Genomic DNA, 16,756 nt, shown 5'->3' on the forward strand with positions numbered 1-16,756 from the left:
ACCCAAAAGTTATCTCAATTTGTACATTGGAAAGTCTTTTTAGAAAAAAATTTAAAAATGACTTTTAAATTATACAATTTAAAATATTTATGATATGCATTACAAAAATAAGGAGTAGATGAAGAAATGTCCGAAAATAAACATAATAGGTTTGTTGTTAGATAAAATAAAAGAAGAAAAGTATCTATATTTTAAAATTAAAAACAAAAAACAAATATGGTGACCAAATAAGATGTAAGAATGTACAACTACTTTGAAACTAAATTTAATGTATAATTAGTGGGGTAATGTAGTATGTATAGTTAAAAGGCCATCTGAGTTTATCTCAAATTATTTAAAACAATTAAAAAATGATAGAATTAATGTACTAATCAAATACTTTTTGAGATTTTGAAAATATTTTTCTTGATCTTTAGTCCAACTAAACACCATGTCCTTCTTTTTATTTCATAAAAAATGTAATAATTATAGTAACATTTTCACAAACATATATAGAAATAAGTTAACTTGTGAAAACTTTAAACTTTACTAATATTTTTAAGAGTTTGGTCAATCTCTAGTTTTCCACATTTTATTTATCCACGTGAACTCTTTTAGAGCGCACTACAAATCCCATCAAAATATACTACTAAATTTAACAATGGAAAGACAAAACACACGATGCATTCACAAGTGCTAAAACATGGTTATGTCATTCATATTATACCTATTTTCCATAATACAATGTAAAATAAAGTGTAATGACAATTTTATAATTATGATGTCACATATTAATTGGTTGTTTTAAATCGATGTAACATATTACATTGGTTATTAAATGAATCAATCATGAGATGTCTAAAGATCTATATCCTTTTCCATGAGTGATGGCACCATATTTTGTGTCGTTCGACATAAATACTCCTTGTTAATGATAATGTTCTTTCTCTCCATCTTTGTTTGACAATACTTGTTATCTTGTAGAAGTGAAATGGTGTTTGTATCTAAGGATGATCTATTGAAAGATTGTAAGAGGTGAAAGAAGTGAGACAGTGATGCACAAAGCCAAAAGCAAAACACTTGTTTTTGAGACAATGTTGGTTCTTTTGGAGGACTCGTTGTCATTGAAGCCCTTTTTCATACATTCAATACACATATTCATATTCTTCCCATCCACTAAAATAATCACTTGTTGAAAGGTTTTGACGATTGATGGGAACGACGCATAAAACAGTCTAAAGCTTCATCTGCCTGATCCATGACGTGATGATTTGCATGGTGTGAGTTAGAAGAATACTGAACGAAAGATTTGATGAGGGGATGGTTTGTTTTTCCCATACATTAGACCATTCTAAAAACACAATTCAGTTTGAGGCTAAGTGCGCACTGAGATTTGTGAGACTAAAAGGAGTGTTGGAACGAGATGTCCATATACAAATACTTTGATGTATGTGTCGAAAACATGTGCTTTTGGTTCACCTTCTTCCTTAAAAGACACTTTGATCTTTGGAACATCAAAGTGAACAAATTTGATGAGAGAGCAATGTTTGAGAATCTAGTATATTTCAAACTTGGTTACGCTTGAGAAGGCCTTGGCTTTTGGCTTTGGCCTTTTCAAACCATGGATTGTGACATTTTATTCGTAAACCACCTTTCTTCATGCAAGCCACCGTTTTTCCTTTGAATGCCATTTACTTTTTCTTCAGTTTCGAAAAAATAGTGGAGAAACTCCTCTTATAACGACATTTAAGACTTGCTTCCATTTTGTGTTCCTCTTCTTTGGAAGATCGTGCCATCATCAACAACCAATTTGTTTTTCCTACCTCATTCCTATGATAATCGATGCCTGGAAAATTAAGCCTATGTATAACTATCTTGCCTTGTTCTCTAATCATTTAATTTTTATTTATACATTTCTAAACATGGGTTCCAAAAAAATAAGTTTCATATACACATCTCATATAAATGATTAGTACTATACAAATGATAACATTATCAAACCAATGAAACGTTTGCAAAAACTCAAGTTTAATTTTTTTAATGAAATTAAATCATTTATTAGAAACACTTTGGTGAAAATATCAACTCATTGGTGATTTGTTTTAACAACTTGTAAATAAAAAATGTTTTACTAGATATAATCACAAATTAAGTTATATTGCACTTCTATATGTTTGGCCTTTGAATGTTGGATTGAGTTATTAGAAGAAATGATCACATTATTATGGTTGATAAGTGTCTAATTTCAGTAATATTTCATACTAAAATATAGGCACTTATGAGGGTTTAATACTAATTTACATATAAAATAATTCCTAATTTATGAATTTATACTTTTTTTTCATCTTTTATGAGCTTTATTTGAATAAGAGCATTTTATTCCCAAATTTGGTGTTAATTGCATACTTTTAGGGAGGATTGAAGATTTGGAGTAAAAGAGAATAATTTGAGCTAAAACGAGAAAGTTGGAAGGTCCTAAAATGGAAAAAGATGCAAAAAAAAGATTTGGCATTTTGATGTTTTACCACTTAGCCCATTAGCGCGACACAGAAAACGACCTAACCCTAGAAAACTAGGATAAATAAGGGGCTAGAGGCTCAACCCTAGTGTGCCAAATTGAGAGGAGAACACCATAAAGTGAATTGTAAACGAATTAGGAGAATGGAAGGTGCTAGAAGTATGCGTGACTAATTCTACTTTGGGATTGAGAGTAATCTGTTCAAACTCTTATGTATTAAGGTGATATCTTATATATTAATATTCAGTTCTTGGTCGATTATTGATATTGTTGTTTTACTTTTAACTTTCCGTGACAAATTGAGAATCTTAAATCTGACCGGGAGGTATTTTTAGGGTTCGGACCTAAACAACAATACTTATTTGAGTGTTAGGGATAAACTTGAAATGTTAATTGTCATTAACGTCTAAGTTGTTTTTATAAATATGCGAGAGATCGATATTTAGTAAACATTTTTAAGGATTTTATATGCGATGGATCGATATAAATGAATTTTCTACTGGCATCAATTGCAATTAAAGAACTTAATCTTACTATGCTATGCTAATCAAAATACATGAGAGTGAGATAGATTAAACCTAATCCCTATTTTTCCAATTGAAGCAACTAATTCTTTGGTTGTTTTCTTATTGATCAATGCCAACATAACCAACTCAAAACTATTTTTATTGTTCTGTTGTTATATTTAGCGGATATTGTACTCGATAATTCGCCGTTCCTTGTGGGATCGATATCCGTCCTTAGGGACAATTATTACTTCTGAAAAACGCGGTGCACTCATGTATATTGTTTTGAAAACTAAACTAATCCTCGAGTTGATACTTAACCCATAGAAGTTGCGAGCATCATCCTATAGCTGACATATATTCAGCTTTAGTGGTGGACAGAGCAATTGAATTTTCTTCCTTGCTTAACCAAGATATATACATGGTCCAAGGAATTGACAACTTCCGCTTGTGCTTTTTCTTTCAATATGATCTTCAGGATAAATTGTGTTGCAATTTCATTCTAATATGAAACTAACATCTCAGTGGTTCCCACACGATATTGAAAGATCCGTTTAATATATTTAAGATGTGACTTTTAGATTTGACTGAAATCTTGCACATAGAAAACATTATGCATAATGTCAAGTCTATGTAAAATTTTAAGGGAAGAAAAATTACTTAGTATTTTTGTGTGGATTCATGTGATAGTGTATACTACATTGAGTTCCTAACCAACTAATCAAGTTGAACTAGGGAAATTACTATTGTGAAGTATAAACAAGTATTTACGTATTCGAGTCATATCAGTATTCATGGTCAGTGTCTGTGTTACATAGGTTATTTGTAGTGAACTACCTATATTAATTTAAATTCTCTATTTTTAAAATAATAATTAATCTTAAAAAATTAAAAGAGGTAATATATTATTAAATTAAAAAAATTAAAAGTAGTAATATTTTGTTACCTATTTAATAATTTATATATTAAATTATTATATTTAAAATTTAAATTAATTTTATGAATATACCCTCAATTTAAAAAAATATATTATATTTTTAATTTTTAAGATTTGAAATTATCCTCTAAAGATATTAATAAAGAGATAATAATGATTGATTATTATTAAAATTTACAAATATTTAATTTTGTCACTGGTCTTCTGTACTTTTTAATATATAAACGGAAGGAGACACGAAACAGCTATCGATTTCGCTAGGTTTGTACAACATTTGGGGTGAAAAGTTCAGCCTTTTCCGATTTGCATCAAACTCAACACACAACAACATCGTTTGGTCAGTCTTCTTTTGTTTCTGCTTCCAATCTAGGGTTTTCTCTCTCAATTGTTTTTTTTTATCTTCAATGGATGCGGTTCGATTTAAAGGGATTTCGGATGTTCTTGTAATTTAACTCATAATTAGGGTTTGCCTTTTGGGATAATCTCATGTGAATCAATTCTGTTATACAGTGTTGTGTTGTTGAGTTTTTGATTCGGTGGTTTTTTTTTTTTTTCATTTTGGTGAATGTTTTCAATCAAATCGATCCCTCGATACCATGATATCAATCCGTGGTTTTTGTCTTTCACATGTAATAGATAGCCCTTGTGTTTCTTTTTGTTGTTTTTTTTTCCCTGAAACTGTTATGCAAGACTTAGGTTGTTGTATGTTGCTGTGGATCGTATATGGTGGCAAAGTCGTAGTTGGCGTGTGTTGTAGGGATTCATATGTTGTCTCCTATTTTTGTCACCTTGGTTAAATGCTGAAAGCTCTGAGAAAAATATGAACTAACATGTAAGGGAGAAGCTATCATATATAGTGAGCGTGTATGAGATGAGAAGAGTAAGTATTGGCCATGCAATTGTATATGAATCGTCAAAGCCGTTTTTATTAATTTTAATCTCAGTCATCCATTCTTAAAATATGGTTAAAAATTTGCCTGGCTCACTCTTTCATATGATTCTCCTTTTGTGCCAGTTTAGTCTGATGAACAAATTAAAATTTATGGTTTGGTACTGTTTCTTGGTTATGAAGTCTTGCCTCTTATGACCAAACCTTTTTCATTGGAAGGGTCCCCTCTTTGGTTTATCTGTAGATTGATGTAATATATTGTTATAGTTCAGTAGAATCTGTCACATTTGTTTCACAATCTGCATCTTCAAATGGTCACTCTTCTATGGGCTTGTTTACCTTGTTTTGAGTAATTTATGGTTGTGCTTATTGTTGATGATATCAGGTTTGACATTGAATTTATAATTCATCACATATTTAGATTTATACCATGTTTGGCTACAGCTCTTTCATGACAAAAAAAGGACTTATTTGTATAAAGCTCTCATCGGAAGCTGCTAAAAAAGAGAAATTGTTTTCTTAAATAACTTGAACCAAACATGTACTTAAATTATACCATGTATTTATGTATAAAATAAAATAAAAAGTCAGATTTAAAAGTCAACTGCATCATCTAAAAGGCTTTAAAGCTTGCTTGTCCGACAGTGGATTGCTGTAAACTGCATTGTTTGGCTGTTAGCTAATGGATAAGGGGGTACCACCTAGCCTCTTCGTCAATGATGGTTCTTTCATGGAGAGGTTCAAGCAACTTCAACAAGAGCAGGAGAAAGGGAAGAATGTCAAATTTGAGGATTCTAAACCAATTAAGGTTATTTCAGGGTCTTTGTCTCCCAATCCCTCCATTACCAAAACATCTGTGGACTTGAAGGTTAATGATACACGGAAAACATCCCAGGGTGCTTCTGGTGGCAAACTAGCTTTCAGTTTAAAACAAAAGTCAAAGCTGGTACCACCCCCTGTTAAGCTGAGTTCCGATGAAGATGAAGAAGAAACAGAAGCTGGGTATATTTCAAATGATGCACCACTAAAACGACAAAAGTTAGGCCAGGATGGCATTGACCAATCATCAAGACAACTTGATGTTGGTAATTACTTCTTAAACTTTCTAGTTTCTGCAAATAGTTGGCTCATGATTGGTATTCCTACTTTTTGCAGTTTTAAAGTCAGAATGATCAAATAGTATGTGATCCATATTCCATGCCTTTATATTATATGTCTTGCTATTTTATCATTAAGATTCACTTATTACATTTTTAAGTTCATTAATGTGTGCTGAAGGCCTTCCACGTGTATCTTGTTGTGAAGATAAATATTATTTTCGATATATCTTAACTAATACTAACCTGGCTTCTGATTTTCTTTTCTTTTCCCTACATTTATTGTTATTTTGTTCTCTATCCAACTTTATATATCATCGTAACCTTTCTATTAGATACAAAATCTATTCATGAGGCTTTCCCTAGCATCTTTGTGCTTTTGGGCTTGCTGGTCTTTGATGTAGTATCAGAATCTCTAACTGGGTGATCAAGAGATCAGTCCTTGCCAATTCTGAGTAAAAGTTCAATTTCAGCACATGGTAAGGGGAAGCCTTTGCATTGTTCATGTGTCTGGCCCTAATGCCTGTGGGAGGGGACATTAGATACAGAAAGACATTACGAGCCTTTGCCTGTGCCATAAGGAGTGTTGGTTGTTGACAGTTCTGTTACTGTTCCAACTCAATCTTGAAAGTGTCTGATTTTTTTACTTTTTTTGAAAGTTGTGCTGTGTAGCTTATTAAAAAAAAATGGTTATATAATTTTTTAACCAGAAAATACAATTTTTTGCACTTAATAAACTTTATAAAAGACAAAATAACTATTTAATATACATTTTTAAAATCAATTTTTTAAAGCATAAATAACAGACCCTTAATCTGTTTGCTTTGGAATGGTAGAAAGGGGGACATCAGTGTAATGTAACAGCATTGAAATAGGAACTTGCTTGTTTCATTTGTACTCATCCTTTGGGTCGCACAACTGAAGTAATGGAAGACTAAGAAGGGTTTAAACCCATTGTTTGGTCAGTCTTTAGCATTTCTGAGCGTTCCCTGCAGATATTTTAGTTGAAAGAAAATGCCAGTCATACAGTTGCAATTACAGTTTCCCCCCCTTTTTTCTTCACTCGAAAATAGTCACCCTCTACATTACCTGCGGTTTCATTGTTGAAGCAGTCCTCTCCGTGTATACCTTCTTTGCTCATTAAAGTGGCATGCAGCAAAGAGGAGAAAGTGTCTTGAATATTTTTGTCTCATGAATGCAGCTTATTCCCCAAGTACCTATCAAGAAATGGTGTATTGGCAGGCCTGCTACAAGACTAATTTGCATTCCCTTGTTCATGCTCTCGGTATTAATCAGTTTTATAAGTGATATGCAGCACCTCCTTCCCCAAGTGATCCTACAGTGAAGAAAGTTGCTGACAAACTAGCAAGTTTTGTGGCAAAAAATGGAAGGCAATTTGAGGATGTTACGAGGCAAAAGAATCCCGGGGATACACCTTTCAAGTAAGTATGAAGTAAATTTCTAGTCCTTGTTTATTAATCCTTTATTTATCCGTTATAATTTATGATTATATGTGGTGCATTTTTTTACTTGCAGATTTTTATTTGATGAGAGATGTGCTGAATACAAGTACTATGAATATCAGCTTGCTCAAGAAGAAAAGGCTCTTGCGCAGTCAAGGGAATCACAGGTGCCTCGCAATGGTTAGTATTTCAATATATTTTCATATTTTTAGACCAATTTACAATGACAATGTATTTCGTTTCAATATATATCCATAATTTTAGCTGCTTTTTTACTAGGATTTTTTTTTTATAAAAAGCTCCTAGTTTTGTTCATTTAAAGTTTTCATGCATTTAATTTCCAAGTTTTGGTTAAGGATCATTGTTAATAGTATTTCAATATATTTTCATGATTTTAAACCAAGTTCTTTATGTGCTTTAGTAGTTGCTTTATGTGGATAATTTGATTGATCTTATTTATGTTTGAGATGATGTCTTAAAGATTATATTTTAAAATTCTATGGATGTCACCTGGTAACTGTTAAGTCTGAGAACTGCAATTGTTTTGTGGAGTGTGTATGTTGATATTGATTTGCGTTTTAACTACACATGATAGATGTTTGAAGCGGTAACAGTATATGTGATATTTCTCCTAGTAATGTCGCTTAGTTCATCCACTAGCCTGCATATTTGATATGTTTTGACCTCTCTGATATGTGGAATATGCTTTCTCATCTACCTCTTGTATATGGTTTGCATGTGATGGTTTTATTGTGATGGTTTTATTCAGGGGGTACAAGCACTTCATCTTCCAAACAGACTAGTGGCCATCAAAGATCATCTCAGCAGCATACATCCTACCAAATTCCTGCATCTGCTTTATATGATAGTGCTGACAATCCAAGAGCTTCTGGATCTTCAATTCAAGCATATTCAGTAGGAATCAGTGGTAATTGTCATATTAATCTGTATTCTTTTATTGTTTTCATAGTTTCTGTCTGCTTGATCTCTGTTTCTCTGTCAATTTGATAAAGTTTAATGTGTCTTCAAAGGAAGTCATAATTTTGCTCCATTGCATTTCATTTACTCCTGAAAGTGTTTAAAGATATCTGAACTACGCATTAACTATTATTTGTTATTACACTTCTCATGGACTTGGTGTGTAACCTATTATTTTTGCTGTTTCCTTTGTGTATTTCTTCTGCAGAAGAGCCCAGTGGTTCATCAAATGCTGATTCTTTGGCACTAATGGAGTTCTACATGAAGAAAGCTGCACGGGAAGACAAGTATAAACAACCTAAGTATTCAAAAGATGAGATGCCCCCTCCTGCTTCTCTTCAAGGTTAAAATTGATTGTTACTGGATTTTCTTGATCAGAATATTCATTTAGTTAGACTGTTATTTTTGTGCGTTTCTTGTGAATCTATTGATTCCTTTCTTTTGGGTGACATGTTACCAGGCAAAAAAGGCCATCACATGGGTGATTTCATTCCTCCAGAAGAACTTGAGAAGTTCCTGGCTAGCTGTAATGATGCTGCAGCACAGAAAGCTGCAAAGGAGCATGTAGAGAGGTCTAAGATTCAGGCTGATAATGTAGGCCACAGGCTCCTGTCAAAAATGGGTTGGAAAGAAGGTGCTTTGTGCTTTTTCCCAGTCTTATATGAGTAACACAGTTCTTTTGAGAGTTGATTGAAATTACATTATTATTAATATTTTATTAAATTTACAATATCGTTCCTTGTTCTGACAATCATTGATTCTCAGGTGAGGGTCTGGGCGGAACCAGGAAGGGTATTTCAGATCCTATCATGGCAGGTAATGTTAAGAAGAATAACTTGGGGGTTGGTGCTCAGGAGCCTGGGGAGGTGAGTTCTGAGGATGACATATACGAGCAGTACAAGAAGCGGATGATGCTTGGTTACCGTTACAGACCCAATCCTCTGGTATATAATGCTTGGAACCTCTTTTTAATTTTTCCTATTGGAATTTCAGTTACTTGGTCACCATCATGGTATTTTGCTATGACAAGCCTTGTTTTCATGTTTAAATGGTTTATTTTTACAGAACAATCCTCGAAAGGCTTATTACTGAACTTAACAGTGGATCTGCAAGTCTTCAGGAAACAGCTTTCAGTGTTGGATGAATTTGTGTGTTGATATTTTGGGGTTTTGTTATTGTGTGCTGCACTGCTTGTAGGACTTGGGGAGAAAAGAGGAGAAAGTGTTTAATGTTTGTTACTATCACATTTTTATCCGTCAATAATGGGTTCTTGATATTTTTCACTTTTCTGAGATTTGGAGCATGTTTTTTTATTGCTAGTTTATTTTGAAGTGGTACAGGGATATTGTGGGGGATAAGATTGTGATTTCTCGGAAGCCTAACCCGTGTCTTGGTTGGATATTGATTATTGTGTTATGATATCTTAAATGAGTAAACTTCTTTTTGTTGTCATTTCATGATTTAAGATGTTTTAACAAATTTGCAAGCAAGAAGAAACAACCTTTTTTAGAGGCATTTTGGGAGAAGCTGCAACAGGCTATCAAAACCAGTTTCCCTTTCTCAAATTTCAACTTAAACATAAAAAATATCAATTTTGTTTTTCTGAAATGGTTAAATTTCACAGTTTTGTTTATCAGTTTTTTCCTCATGAATATATATTTATATTTTAAAGTACTTATATATTAGAGGTCTACATTTCTTTATTCACTTTGGATTCATAAAATGTCGAAGTTGTGCCTGATTATTCCGGAAAAAAAATGTTTACACAATGTTTTAGAACCAAAGGTATTCTGATAGCTCATCCCATTTCAACAGACTAGATAATCTGCAGATTAAGATGTATCGTTTTGAAAAACTGAAATGTCAAATAACAGAAGAACTGAGATCAGATGTTCTGCCAGAAACAATGCCTAGAAGAAGATAAGTCAACCACCATCATTACATGTTTAGACACGTTCAATTGCTAAAGTTGTGAGAGCTACAACTGATAATTTTCCATGGGGACCTACAAAACCACGTTAAAAGCATTTGAACACGTTTTCATATATGAAGTTACACTCAAACGGAAACAAAGAGAGAAGCAAATTAAAAACACGCCATATCCCTAACTTTGAGTAGTAAAATTCCTATCTTATCTGCATGGTTGAGTCTGTTCTTATCACTTCATATTGGTGAAGCAGACACAAGACTCAGAGTAAAGTCATAGCAGTGACATGACAGTCTAAATTGTCTAATTCAATTCCAAAATGTGAATGTGATCAATAATAGACTCCACTCAAACTTATATGGGATCAATAATAGACTCCACTCAAACTTATAGCCGACATGCCAAAGAAAATGTCCAATTATACAGTTCAAATTCGAATGCTCAAAGTTTGGATTTTTATTAAACTAATGCAATTTTAACCTAAATGCAATTCTAACCTAATTTTACCCAAATAGATAAATTTTAAAAATATTACATAAGGTGACTCGTGTTTTAAAATAAAAAGTGTTTTTATAAAAAAAATACATATTTAAAGAATATATTTTTATTAGAATAAAAAATTATATTTAAATAAAAATGAGAATTAACCAAGAAATCCAAATTATAGAAAAGAATTGAACTCTTAATATTTTATTTTTCAATCATTATTAGATCTCATTCTCACTTCTCTTGCAAAGGTAATGTTTTAGCTTACCGCTGCTGCAAATGATATTGCAAAAGATTTATGTGAATAATATATTCAAAGGACATTTACTTTGTTTTTGATACATTTTGCATATAGATTTTTATTGCATAATTTGAGAGAACCTTCTCGCATAAGATTAAATTGGTTTTGGTTATTGCTTACTAAAAATGTAATAAAATTACCAAATCAATATCTTCCTTTCCTAGAATGAAGAATATAGTAGTGAACACTTCAGGAAGACCATCTAATGACTTTAAACAGAGGGAGCATCTAGTTCTTCCATAACCAAGTTTTCCAATCTTCAAAGTAACATAATTCTTCTTAAGAAAATCTTCAACATCTTCACAAAGGATAACTGAATTCGAAGATTTCTTTTTAGAACAACTTTTCTAACATTAGATGCTCGAATGTTTTAGGAACACTATCTAACTTTTTTTTAGCAAGACTTTCCAAACTTCAATAAAATTCATAATCTTTGGAAATAGTCAAAATCGATATGAGAATAAAATATATTTAAAAATTAGATGTAAACAATAATTCTAATTAATTCGAATTTCATTCAATTGCACAAATCTCATAGATCAATATATTTTACTCTCACACCTTAAAGAAAAAGAAAACCATGTTAAAGGCTCTATGAAAGAATAATAAAATTGTTCTCATCACACATTCCTAACAAATTCACTGCCAACAAAAATATTGGCTTTGTACTCTCCAAAATATTATTTTGGCTATTTGTACCAGTTCCTTAATCCCTCGAATATGGGTAAACATAACAAGATAACAAACTTGTAATACCTATCACTAATTATTTACTCTTTCAGATTTATATACAAGAATAAAAATTGATCAATATATTGAAATACAAGAAAAATCATTCTGTTACTATGGTAATAATAGAGACAGAGTAATGCTAATAAAAAGAAGAAAGATTAACCAACTTCATCCGGGTCCTTGAATGCACCCAACGTAATATTTTCCACCCAACATTATTATTTTAAATATAAGTATAAAATATAGAGTCTATATTAATATATATATATATATATATATATATATATTTATTGCATAAAAATAAAAAAAGAGAGTCTATAATTCTTCATAAGTATAAAATTAGTTATTATTATTTTGTTTATATTTACATTTAAAATAGGATTTCATTGTTAAAAAGAGTCAAATATGAGTTAAATTTTTACGATAGAAGATAACAAGAGAGAGATAAAAAGAGAGGAAAACACATAAACTATTTTAAGATATTATATTAAGGTGGTGAGATACTTTTTTTTATTTAAGTTTGTTAATTGTTATCTAATATCTCAGTTTTTCTTGCATGCATGCTGCTGGCCAACACACAACAATTTATACTTTTGCTCAATTTTAATTTATTTTTTGACATGGATTACAGCTATAAAGCTCAAAAGAAGTGTTTGTGCTGCTTACCTCACACATTTGGAGTAAAATAAAATCATTTTTATATTCTTTGGTCTCATAATTAATGTGCCACTCTATTGTGGCATGCAACCTCTAGAATTTCAGAACTAATATATATATATATATATATATATATATATATATATATATATATATATATATATATATATATATGATTATGCTTTTCATCTGCAAACCTAATCTTATCTTCTTTGAATCCATTCTATTGGAGACCAAAGTGAGAAACAGTGCATGCTGTCAAGTTTTAAATGCTGAATTGGTGATTGGTGCAAAATGAAATTTATTAGTTTAGCTGAGCAAATAAACAAAAGGGCAACAAGTTTTGTCGTTTTGGTCAATCTAAATCATGCTGTGATTTTGTACCTAATATAGGATCAGGTGAAGTCATAAAAAACAATAACATGGATCTTCCATCTTATTATATTTGGTGTGAAAAAGGTTGTAATCTTAGGTGCAAAATAAATGCAACATTTTACTATGGTTCTTTATGAGTATGTGATCATCCTAACTTTAATCATCATCATTTTATTAAATAAATTACATTTTATCCTTTTTAATCCCTTAAGAATCATTAAGTAGTTTTATATTGTTTAATGTAATAACTTTTACTATCTATAAGAAACGCTTATTCATCAAAAGGTTTCTTTTTAATAACCTTTGACTTGAAAATATTTAGCAACAATTACATATGTTCTTATCATAAATGAGCAAGAAAAGAAAGAGTAATTTTTAGAAGTTGAGTTTGAATTTATCATAAATGAGCAAGAAAGAGTAATTTTTAGAAGTTGAGCTTGAATTTCTAAGGATCGATTATTGTGTTATTGATGAAGACACATGAGAAATTGACTTGTAGAAGATTTTCTGATGCTCGATCCTTAACAGTTAGAAAAAATATAAAATATATGAATATTAAAGTGATTCAGAAAATTGAGTGAGTACTACCCAATAATCAATATGTATTTATAAACTTTTGGGCTTAGTCTGAAATATAAAAAAAAAATTAAGATAAGTAAGAGATATGTTTGATTACTGTGTCATTATCATTCAATCAATTATAACAAATTGTTATTATATATATATATATATATATGAGTTGTTTAGATAACAAAAATTATTTTGTAATGTGTAATTATAAATATATCTTTGAATATCTTGGAGTTAGTGCGTACATAAGCCCCCAAACTCGAAATCAATAAATGAGGTGTAGGTGAACTAATTTGACGGATGAATTGAGTTTTAGTGATTGAGTTTCAACTTGAGTAATTAGTTTTTGAGGTTGTATTCTCGCAACCATGTTTCAAAGATTGATGCTTTGTGACCTTTCATAGGGTTGACTTTCGATTATTGTATTCAGTATGACGTGTCTCATAACAATGTGATTTTCAATATACTTTAATGAGAGGTTTTTATTCTTAATGATGAGTTATTACTCTTTTTGAGACGTTATGTCACTTAAGTGACTAATGTTTCGATTTCTTTGACATGTTTTCCTAAGATGTGACATTTCAAAACACATTTGAACTTTCTCTCGTTGCTTTATATTAAAAAAATCACTCTTTCTTATTACATCTTTTATCATTCTACCTTTCTGGCTTCCATAATTTCCTTCAAAGGCTTTTTGGAAAAGCATTTACTAGTTTTTGTTATTGTTCATCACCATTTTTTTAGGTACATCCCTGATGGTTTCTTCTTTTTCCTTTCCCGATTCCTCCCATGAAAATAACACTCTAGTAAGTAGGGATGTTGTTGTAATTGGAGAGAAATCGTCTTTGAGTTGCACTGACTTTTTTTCTCTAGAGAGGAATCGTTTCCTCATGAACTCTAATATTGAGTCTGGGTATGTTTGTATAAAAGAAGTGAGAATTAGCTTTAAAAACATTGACCAATAAAATATGTCAGTCAAGCTTCCTTAATCAATGAGAACCTTTTTCACATGTCAATTTAATGATTTAGTTACCATCATTGCAGCCTTCTAGTATAATGAAAAATTCACTATATACAAAGTCATAATTCATGGTACCTATTAACTATTGCATAAGTCTTGTAAGCACATCTAATAATCTTGACTAGGAAATTGAATGCACTTACTTGGTTACCTACTAGTAATATCATGTCTATAAAGCTCATTAAATGTAGTAAGCTCCCAATAATTTTGGCATATTATGGTTGAGAAATAAGTTTTTTTTTTCTATTTTTCTTTAATCTAAAGTTAACATCGTAAAATGTGTTCATTAGCTTAGAGTCAGCCACAACTTCTAAGAACTTTTCCAATATATTGTTCTTGGGATAGTAATATGTTAGTTTTCTTCCTTATGATTCTAACTCCCAAAATTAAATTTGTTTCACCATGCTCATCATTTCAAATACGGATCCCAAAAATATTTTTGTTCATAAAACTATATCATTTCATTTGCCAAAAATTACCATGTTATCAACATATAAGCCTATAATAAAAAAAACCCCATCATTTTCAATTTTAATGTACATACATCTACCAACATCACTGGTAGAAAATCATTCACTTAATAAAACATCATAAAATTTTGTATACCACTATTTTGATGTTTGTTTTAGGCCATAAGAGATTTCAAATGTTTTCACTTTTAACCTTCTAATACAATCTCAATAAAACATGTCCATCTCATATGTTTTAATCATAAAAAAATAGTATTTAATTTTGATGAACTAAAGATTTTATCTTAAGTGTTTAATAAAACAAAAGACAATCTACCTACAAGTCATCAAACTATCAACATCATAACATCTAGTCTACATAGTACTATCTTGATAACATATGCAACATTTTTTAAATATAAGAAGACTTTACCAAAATGAGCTATAATACACAAGATTCACTATAATACACACAAGATGTAGTGTATACACAAAACACAAATTCATTTGAATTCACCAAAGCATCAACAAGATACAAAGTTGTTAACTCACTTATCCTTATGATTATTCTAACATAATAATACATCCACCGATTTTTTTCTTCTAAATGTGTATGTTGGATATGGTGTTGCCAGTATAGAAAAAAGATTATCAAATTGAAAGTTGTTTCAAGCATAAAAAGATGAGTACAACACAAAATGTGTAAGCTAAAAGGTTACCAATCCCTGACAAAGCTCTAAATTTAAATAAAAAATTATAATAAAAGTTTAAAAATCATCAATTTTCAACCATAGAATAAAATATTTACTCTAAAGCAAATACTATTATAGCTTTTTATTATTTGCATTATAATAACAATAATTATTATTATTCTTGTATCATGCATATTTTTTATGGATAAATTATTTTCTCATTATAGTTATACTTTCATTTCATGAGTCTTTAGATTTCATTATAGTTACGCATTAACTTCATTATGTTTTTAACATTTAGAACGAACCCGTTTTTTGTTTTTGTTTTTAAACTAGAGAAAAAAAATCCTTACAAATTTAAAGAATTTTTTTCAAAATCGATTTCAGTCTTTAGTGAAATAAAAATCGCATCTTTTTAAATTTAAGAAACTTAAATATTTTTTTGAAATTTAGAGAATCACTCCCGTCTTCATCCCAAGTTTAAAAATAAAAACATAACCAAGTCTGATACTTTTAAATTAAAATTTGAGAAATAATTGAATGCATTTGATCATATTTTAATTTAATTTGATGGGTATGATACAAAAAATAAATATATATTGTGACCACTACTTAAAAAACAAGGAATCTCTGTGTATCAAAACTGCTTACTTACTGAATCAGCCATCTTAATACCATAAAGGTTTTTGTTTTCCTTCTCCTGTTTTCCTGTCACTTTCATAACCTTTTTGCATTTTTTCCATACTTTCTTATGTCGACAACGTGTGTGAACAACGTCAAATACATGTTTTGCTGTTTTTTTTATTAGATGTTAATTTGGAAGGTTATGGTTAATGACAGATCATAGGTGTCAGAGTCTTATCTTAATTATATCTATTAAATAAATAAATTTTAAATTTAATTTAATTTTATAAAATTAATTTAAAAAGTGAATTTATATATTACTAATTTTTATTATTTTTAGTTAATATTAGATCTGTAACACATTTTCTTATTCTGATATGCTGTCAACAGATACATAAGATTATATACTTTTGACGATAAAATAAATAATTTGATAGGTCCAATAAATTTGTGTTAAGATAAATTTTAAATAATTTTAATATTAAAAACTACGTAAAAGGTAAAATATTTTGTATTTTATTGTAAAGTATTCCTTAATGAAAAAATTATATGTTG

At 30.3% G+C, this 16,756-nt stretch overlaps 1 protein-coding gene across 2 annotated transcripts; it reads left to right on the top strand.

Moving 5' to 3' along the window:
* Window positions 1–4,116: 4,116 nt before the first annotated feature.
* On the top strand, window positions 4,117–9,819 carry LOC137834880 (SWAP (Suppressor-of-White-APricot)/surp domain-containing protein / D111/G-patch domain-containing protein). 2 transcript variants are annotated; one of them, XM_068643107.1, is made up of 9 exons: window positions 4,117–4,277; window positions 5,475–5,914; window positions 7,242–7,368; window positions 7,463–7,569; window positions 8,159–8,317; window positions 8,576–8,710; window positions 8,828–9,001; window positions 9,133–9,311; window positions 9,433–9,819. In XM_068643107.1, exons 2-9 carry the CDS (start codon window positions 5,512–5,514, stop codon window positions 9,457–9,459), a joined length of 1,311 nt encoding a protein of 436 aa, XP_068499208.1. In that variant the 5' UTR covers window positions 4,117–4,277; window positions 5,475–5,511; the 3' UTR covers window positions 9,460–9,819. The 2 variants fall into 2 exon arrangements, with proteins under 2 accessions (XP_068499208.1, XP_068499209.1); XM_068643108.2 differs by having other exon boundaries at window positions 4,156–4,277; window positions 5,459–5,914.
* The last annotated feature ends 6,937 nt before the right edge of the window (window positions 9,820–16,756 follow it).

The sequence above is a fragment of the Phaseolus vulgaris genome, chromosome 5, assembly GCF_051622355.1.
Source record: "Phaseolus vulgaris cultivar YP4 chromosome 5, ASM5162235v1, whole genome shotgun sequence".
Taxonomy (NCBI): Eukaryota; Viridiplantae; Streptophyta; class Magnoliopsida; order Fabales; family Fabaceae; genus Phaseolus; species Phaseolus vulgaris.